General features: G+C 40.3%; 1 protein-coding gene across 1 annotated transcript; it reads right to left on the bottom strand.

Annotated features, from left to right (window-relative positions):
- Nucleotides 1-5,656: 5,656 nt before the first annotated feature.
- LOC117714203 (putative vomeronasal receptor-like protein 4) lies at nt 5,657-6,714 on the bottom strand. Its single transcript, XM_034510888.1, has one exon. It carries the CDS (start codon nt 6,563-6,565, stop codon nt 5,657-5,659), a length of 909 nt encoding a protein of 302 aa, XP_034366779.1. The 5' UTR covers nt 6,566-6,714.
- Nucleotides 6,715-9,018: the final 2,304 nt, after the last annotated feature.

The raw sequence follows: 9,018 nt of genomic DNA, 5'->3' as shown, positions 1-9,018 counted from the left end.
TGAGTTCAGTATTTTTACAAGGTCAAAGATCATCAGTGTTTTGGCCTTTATTCGATGGTGTGTCCCACTTCAGCCCACTCCTCTAAGATTGGGCAGGCTCTTGGCATCCCAAAAGTATTGTTTTGCTTATTTTGTCTCAATGTTGCTTTCATTAGCACATAAAATACATTTGTTTTTTATGTTGACTTTATATTGTATTATTTTGTTGTAAGCTTTGTACTTACCAGATTTGAGAAATTTAAAATGCATTTGTTTTTTATATTGACTTTATATTGTATTATTTTGTTGTAAGTTTTGTACTTACCAGATTTGAGAAATTTCTTTTATACGTAACGCCATGTCATCTGCAAAGTTACAAGACAAGGGTGCCACCATCTTTGCTTATAATCCATACAGTGCTTGGATTATTTGCCTAATCAATTATGAGAGAGAGAGAGAGAGAGAGAGAGAGAGAGAGAGAGAGAGAGAGAGAGAGAGAGAAAAGTAGGACAGGAAGAGATGAAATTATTCTCCTTTGACATTACAGAAATATTTCACTGTTTGATGACTTACTTAGAAGTACATTTTAAAAATTAGTGGGTTTTCTTCAAGTTTTTTCTTTTTCCAAGACAGAAATTTGGATTTCTCATTGGTTCCTTCTTAATTTTATATTTTAGCTTTCTTGTTTTCTCTAAGGCATCATAGGGATTATGAAAGGCTTGCATTGAATCTATATGCTTTATTAGAATTTACATCATAGCAATATTGTCTTGTAATTTATGGACATGAAGTATATTTTAGTTAGGGTCACACTAGCTGTGATGAAACATCATGACCAAAAGTAACTTGGGAGGAAAGGGTTTATTTCACTCCTACTTTTACATCACAGTTCATCATCGAAAGCAGGTTGAGCAGGAACTCAAGTAGTCAAGAAACTCAAGGCAGAAGCTGACTCAGAGGCTATGGAAGAATGCTACTTACTAGATTGCTCTTCATAGTTTGCTTAGTTTGCTTTCTTATAGAATCCAGACTAGCATCCAAGTGTGGCACTACCTACAATGGGCTGTACCCACCCACATCAATCACTAATTAAGAAAATCCCCTACAGGTTTGCCTAAACCCAGTCATACATTTCCTCAATAGAGGTTTTCTTCTTTCAGATGGAAACCTCTTCTTTTTGTAAAGTTGACATAAAACTAGCCAGCACAAGGTCTCTTTCCATATTTTTTCTTCTTTGATATTAAAAAAAAATTTCAATGTAGTTTCAGCATAAGTTTTTCTTTCTTTTGCTTTAGTTCGTTTCCAACTTTTTAATATTTTAAAGTTGCAATAATTTGTGTGTCTATATTTGTATGTATGTGTGTGGCATATTTGCAGGTGTGTTGTGGTTGTTAGTGCCTGTGTATACACATGTGGACATCAGAGGAGCATGTCAGGTCACTTTTCACCTTATGTTTAGAGAGGTGGTTTGTCACTTATCTGAAGCTTGCTATTTCTGCTAACTGGGATGGCCATCAAGCTCTTGAGATTTGTCTTTCTCTGCCTGCCAATACTCTGGTACAGGCATGCACGGCCATGGCTAGCTTTTTATATAAGTGCTAGGTTTTTAGCACTCACACTGATTCTTACATGTTGATTTTGTATCTTAACCTTTATAGAATTTGTTTCTTAGTTGTGTTTTGATTTGGGATCCTTAGGTTTATGAGTGAATATGTTCATCTTGTTTCCTGATCTGATGACTCTTTGTTGCTTGATCACTCAGCTGAGACTCCAGTGATGCATCCCAGACACTCTTCTCACGTTCTTTTTAAAATTTTATTAATCTTTTTCTTTTTATGCTCCAGATTTTATCCCCTTCCAAGTCCTCCCTCTGTTCCACATCCCATACCCACATCCAGCACCCATCTCCACGAGGATGTCTTACCCCCACCCCCCACAATACCCCCCCACTCCCTGGGGCCTGCAGTCTCTTGAGGCTTAGGTTCTTGCATCTTCTCTGTCTGAACACAGACCCAGCATTCCTCTGCAGTATATGTGTTGGAGGCCTCATATCAGCTGGTGTATGCTGCCTGGTTGGTGGTCCAGTGTCTGAGAGATCCTAGGGGTCCAGGTTAATTGAGACTCCTACCCTCCCTCAGGGTTTCCCTCCTCCTCATCTTCTTCCAGCTTTTCCCTAATTCAACCTCAGGTGTTTGCAGCTTTTGTACATTGATTGGGTGCAAATATCTGCATCTGACTCTTTTGGCTGCTTGTTGGGTCTTTTGGAGGGCAGTCATAATAGGCCCCCCTTTTTTTTTGTAATCACTCCCTAGCCTCAGTACTAGTGTCAGGCCTTGGGGCCTTACCCTGAGCTGGATCCCACTTTGGGTCTGTTGCTGGACCTCCTTTTCCTCCGGCTCTTCTCCATTTTTTTTCCTGAAGTTCCCATAATGGTCTTACAGACCCTGAGAGAAAGGAAGTTCACATTTCATCAAGAGTTTGAATATCCATGACCTTGAATGGGGGATTTTTTTTTTTTCTAAACAAGAACTGAGAAGTGGGGAAGCGGTCAAAGAGGTCTGTAATACATTTACTATCCTAGTTTTATATAAATCATTTTTATTAAAAATTTAAAAGGCACGAGATATAGCAATAAGAAATAAATTTACCATGGGCTGTAAGAAAATTTTTCTTAGGAGATGTTAGACAATATCTGTAACTTTCACCCTGCATATATATAACAGCTTTTCCATTGATGCATAAATTAACCTGCCTTGTTCTTCCATTTTAGCTTGTATACCATAGGTGTTTTTTCAGAAAACCTTCAGGTTTCATGAAATTCAAGCCAAACCAGCTTCAAGAAGTGACTGGATACTTAGGTGAAGTTAAATGACTATGACTATCTTCTTCTTTTCAAAGGAATATTAACATTTAACAAGTCTGGCTCATAGTATTTTAGACTGGCAAATCTGGAGTGTTTACTGAGAGATTTGAAACAGAGGGTTTTATTTTATTTCATTTCTAGTTTTAACATGTCTGCACTTGGAGGTAAACAACCTGAAAAGCTTAGCATTTTTTTCTTATAAAGTCAGTTAATTGCAGAATAATGTAAGTGTTTGTAACCTACAGGCCATTTAGCAGAAAACTTTAAAGACAAACATCTACAGGAATTCAGAAAATGTTAGCATCAGGTTGTTTTTGTTTTCTTTATAGATTTTAAAACTCCATTTAATACAAATGTTAAGGTAGAGAAAATTTATGTTTTTGCTGTTTTAAAGCACATAGTGTCTTTTCCGCGGGGGTAGTTTTGTTTTCTCTTTGTCCTAGATTTTAGAATAAATTTTTAAACAAACATGCTTGGGTCTGGAGAAGAAGGGACTCATATCCCTGCTCCAGAGCCAGCTTTATAACAAAGTAGAATAGCCTTAAACAATTGCTTCAGTGCAGTGGTGCTGGGTGGCCACATCTGGAGCTCCACTAGCTGGGGGAAAAAGACATCCTTCAGAAGCAGAATGAGGAAAAGGATCCCAAATGGAAGGGCATAGAGAAGTGCTTGGTATGCCCAGAACTTCAGTAAGCCACTGAGAGGGATAGAGATAAAGCAAGTCCCAGGGAGAGCCAGAGTGGAGGCAGCCAGGAGGAACAGTCTGCCTTGAGAACCCCCTGAAAATATTTCAGCATGCAGCTCAGGGGCAATTCACTGTGCCAATTCAGGTGATTCAGTCTGACTCCAACCTTTGCAACAAAACTTGGAAACAAATACAACAGACAACAAAAAGAGACCATATAAGAGCATAATCAGGGAAGACCAGATGCCCTCAGACATGTGGTGGCCACTTTCATTCACACACCAAAACCAGAAGTACAATAGGTGTCAACTCTGTTCCAGAAACTAGGTCTACAATTGTGTCTGATCTTAAGTTTGTCTCTCCAAACTCCAGGACTCCAAAACAACACAACTCAAAAATCAGTCCACATTTAAGACACACATTTGTTTTTGCTTTCAATTTACAGATTTCAAGCAGTTGTAGTCTATGTTTTGGGGGACTTATCAAGTCCACCTTGAACTTGTTCTCTCTTGGAACTATCCTGGATCACTGGGCATGAATCTGGGGTCTCAATTCTAATTAAAAGATTTATTGATTACCTGCTGACATGATATCAGCCTTAAAGCATAATTTCAAGCATATTGTGAGGGAGGGGTATGGGGAAGGTTTTTATTTTAAGTTAAAAAAACACAAGTAGAACTTCAGTCTGTACACAAACAGTATGGTCTGTGCTGCTAGTGTATGTGGGTAAGGCAACTCAAAACAATATTTGGATCTCTGCATAAACAAGTTATAGAAGTCAAAATATCAGTTTAGTCATATCATAAGGCATAGAAGGTCATGTTATATATTTCTGCATTGGGGTGACTGAGTAAAGCCAGCTGAGTACTTATTACTCAGGGACTGGAGTCAGAGACATATGACTATTGGGTAACAACATGGATGCTCAGCATAAAGTAGAGTTTCTTTAGCAATCACAATCACATGTCAATGTCTTTAAAGTGTGTGGAATTCACATACAGTGTATATCCTTACCAGTTCTTTAGTGCTTGGTACCCTCAAATGTCAAGCACTTACCATGTTTACTGGAGCCTCAGTTTGGGTGCCAAACTGTAATGGCCCGCTCTCTGTTCTGCAGGTCCAGGTCTAGCAAGAGAGAGAGAGAGAGAGAGAGAGAGAGAGAGAGAGAGAGAGAGAGAGAGAGAGAGAGAGGCAGGCAAGCGACACGAAGAATGGAGACAACACAGGATGTGTGATCAAGTCTCAAGTCTCGTTTATTGTGTCTCTCTCTCCTTTATTCTCTCTCTCATTGTCTCCCATATTCTCTTCCTTGTCTCTCTATTGAAGGGAAATCTGGGGTATTTATAGGCTTTTGCCACGTGCCTTGCAGGTGTTGATATGATGTAAGCCTTACAGGCTTGTATAGCATGCATAGCATGTGGATAGCACGTGCACCTCATGCCTTGCAGGCATGGATACCACATGCACCTTGGAGCTGGGGGCAGTAAACAGCAAAACAAAATATGTGAAATATCAGAGTGTGCTTCAGCTGTTGTAGGCTGTTGAAAAACTAGTCTCACGTCAGGGTATATGGCTTGAGATGGCTGCAAAGCTGATAGCCACTTTCTGCTAAAAGTTGGCTCCCAACACACACGCAGTGAATTAGCTTCTCTTCCTGGTCATGTCCACTTTGTAAGAGACCTTCAGATAAAGGATGCTTCCTGGCATCCTTCTTTATCTGCTCATTGGTTTAGAACAGCCTCTGGCATGTAGGGAGTGCTTTGCAAATAAGTAGTGGAGTCAGAGATTATGACAAAGCAGTAGAAGGAACACAAAGGCAGGAGAAGTGTGTGGGTCCTTATAAGCATAAAAGCATGCAGAACAATAAAATTCTAATTGTGGGTAAGTGTATGTCCTCTTGTATTTCCATATGAAAATTGCAGTAAGGTAAACTACGTGTTACGAATGGTGTGATGGGATAGTGAGTCTCAGCATTAACCAGTCTTCAGTTACCTAGCACCAGCTATATGGGAAAAAAAAATCGATTTTATCAATCAATTTATTTTGTGATGTATTTGAAAGGCAAGGCAAAGTGATTCCACTAGCATTTGATTATAAAGAACTGGATGTAAAAAGATATTTTTTATATCTCAGGGGACACAGCAGGTCTTAGGAATATGGACATCCCAGATAATCAGGACAAAGGGGCTGAGACCAGCATAGCTAAGTACTAACAGTGCTTTCAAATTTGGTATTGTGAAATCATTTGTCACTGTGGAACCTGTGTATAAGGAGAAAATGAAATCTGCTAAATAAAAAATAAGGAAACAGGTCATGAGACTGAGAACCCTCTGGGTAGCTTGGATTTCTGGCCTAGATTTTTTTGCTGACCTAGAGCTGTGAAGGTAGAGGACACACTTGTAATGTTTGTACAGATGGAGAGCCATAGACCCACTGCTACAGCCCATCAAACCCTGGAAAACGACATCACGAAGAACCATGAGAGAGAGGAACAGCCACTTAACTGTGTGCCTGGATGGCAGCATATAGCAATACCCAGTAAACATCCCAACTACAGACCTGTTCTTGTTACTGCCTGCTGTGATATAGTGCAGCAAGTTGGAGCTTATCAGGGAATTAAAGATCCATAAGAGGAGGAGAAAGGCAAGAACTTGCCGTGCTGCCTGTGGTTTGAGCTTTCTCCAAAGGGTGGTTCTGGGACTGATGGTGCCAGCCTGGACCACGCTGAGGAGACAGGTGGTGCAGATGGAGAGTCCACGAGCAACCCTTTCTAGATAAACTATAGTTTTACAACCAATATCACCTAGGAAGTTTTTGATATAAAAAATTGTGACTATGTTTCTGACCCCTATGCAATAAATAATGGTTGTGTTTACAAAGGCCAAGTGGATGAGAATAACATCAATATTTTTGTTGTCAGGACCCATGATGAAAGTATACATATGTCTCACAAATAAGATGAGGTTTCCTAAAACTCCAAATCCAGTAAGTGAAATGAAAATTATTCTCTGGATATATTCACTCCAAATTATCTTCATGGCTAAAGCTAGGAAAATCCTTTTGAGAAAGACAAGGAAGTAAACATGGCATGGTTTATGCCTGTGAGTTTTTCATAGTAAAAGCAACACTGTGTTATGTAAATGCAGAGTTGTTTGCTAAAGATTCCTGATTTTGCTTTTGGACCTTCTGTTCTTAGTCCACTGACATGGAGATGATGATGATGATGATGATGATGATGATGATGATGATGATGATGATTGGACATGAGCACTATGTTGATGCCTTCTCAGCCTTCACAGAAAGTAGTTCTTTATATTCTACATTTCTAAACTTTTTTTCTATGAGAAATCCAAACAAAGGATGATATCATTCAGTTCCCAAGCCACGATATTTATGTATCACTTTTGATGCTTCCATTCCTAGATCCTCTTCGCACTTCTGTACAGACTTAACTCTTAAGAAGCACACTGAACTAATAAAAAAAACTGTAGTTAATCCAAAGACGGCAATACTTCCACAAACAGGGTTGCTTCCCAGAGGAAGTCATGTGATTTTCTTTGTTCCCAACCCTGAATTGACCTTGGTAATAAGTAACACATAGATTAATTAGGATGGGTAGCAGGCAGCATGTACACTTGTGTTGAGTGGGATAGTGTGAATTATTTCTGTTTTCTATCATCCTGCAGGTGGGATGATATTAAAAATTACCTATTCCAATACTTACGTGCTTTTCCCAACCATCCCCTAAAAACATTCTGCCAAAGAATCATTAACTCTCAGCTCTCAGCTCAGGCTTTGTTATTTTGAACTCCAAACTAGAAGTTTCACAGCCCAGATCAAAGTTTTCAGTCTTTAAAGGGAAAATCACACAGATTGTGCAGAAGCTGTGGGAGCAAGAGCTTCCTACTCCAGGCTGCACTGCAAGTGCCCTATGTCCTACCCCTGCCTGTCCTGTGTAAGGAGCAGATCACTCCCAGTGACAACACACTGTCCTTGTGGATACTGAGGCAGTTCTGGATTGTATTTAGGAAATGATAGACAATCTTCTCCCTGAATTCTGCCACTGTCCCCTCTCAGAGTGACAGGGAGCCCATATCCTTCTCTCCTACACATCAGCACTCCACAGATTTCTTTCAATGTCAAAGGCAGCCCCATCCCCCATGACATGGCAGCACATGAAAACCCCCATACTCGAGAGACCCTTCCTCAAGTCTCAGAAAATCACGACCACCCAAAGATCACAAGAAACCATACCTGGATGCAATCAGCAGAGGCTTTATTAGGGAAGTTGGCCGGCCAAGGTCAAACCATGAGCTCTCTCAAGAGCAGAGTTTGACCTCGAGTGGGGGACTAAGGGGTCTTTTAAAGAGGAAAACCGCAAACCAGGGGATTGAGGAGGGGGTGAGGGGTTGCCAAGGATACATAACATAAGAATAGTGAAACATTCCAGAGAAACCCACCCTGAATGGTTAATAGCCATGGAAATTACTCAGTACAATCATTTTTCTCAAAAATGTGGTTTTACCATGTCATTGTGTCCCACCCTGTCATTTACCAACTATTTCAGATTAACTATCTTTACTTCTTCCTGCTATAGCCCCACCTAGGTAGCTTGCATCTTTATCTGTGGTCAGGAAAGTGTCTTCCTGTCTTGGGCCTCTCCCACCCATAGGTGGGCCTACTGCCTGAGGCTTGAGGAATGTAATCCATAATGTCCTTCACCCGGAATGTGTCCTTGGGTAGTGAAAATCTTACATTCAGTTCTGCTTTCTGGAACTCGCATTTTTCTGCCCAGGTCTAAGGGCAAAGAAATCTACACATATTTCATAAAATGGCCTTTATAATTTTTCACTCTACACACTCACCTGTGCAGTCTGTGCAGGGCTCAGAGTGGGTGTCCTCACAGCACAGCCAGGCCCTGTCCTTATCAACCCCAAGTCCTTGTGCTCAAGCAAGATGTCAGGATGTCCCCACCAGGAGTTTGGCCTTGTCAGGGGAAAAGGCTCTTCTGTTCCATCCCTGAGGGCAGCTCTGCCTTCTCCCTGGTGCTCTGTCATGTCTTGAACCTATAAACTTTATGATCCCAATTACAATGTCAGTGAGTAAGGAGAAGGGTAATGAACAGTGCCTGAGGGGAGCTGGCCCTTTGGACCGTAACTGTTGTCTGGCTTCTTTTTCTCTATGTACCCATTAAAGCAACCACTACTTGGAAAGAAATTTCTGATAATTCAAAGTGATCACTTTCTGAATAACTTTTAAGCATATTATTTAGTAATAATGACAGATCATTGAGTACTACTGTCAAGGACTCTCTTCAGTGTCATGTTCAGACACAGTAGCAAGGAGACTGTGGATCTGCTGTGCTCTCAGCACTACTTTGAATACCTGCTCAATGCTTTACAGTTGGTTCTGAGTATCTTTTTTTCTGATGCTATTTTCTTAAAAATTTTTGTACAATGAATTTTAATAAATTTGTTTCCTTCTCTCATAG

This window comes from Arvicanthis niloticus, chromosome 8, assembly GCF_011762505.2.
Source record: "Arvicanthis niloticus isolate mArvNil1 chromosome 8, mArvNil1.pat.X, whole genome shotgun sequence".
In the NCBI taxonomy this organism is placed as follows: Eukaryota; Metazoa; Chordata; class Mammalia; order Rodentia; family Muridae; genus Arvicanthis; species Arvicanthis niloticus.
Note: the sequence above shows the minus strand (reverse complement) of the source record. Positions and strands in the feature narration are given on the sequence as shown.

Coding starts and splice junctions, on each gene's coding strand:
- LOC117714203 (XM_034510888.1), bottom strand. CDS start 6,565: ATGAAGATAATTTGGAGTGAATATATCCAGAGAATAATTTTCATTTCA.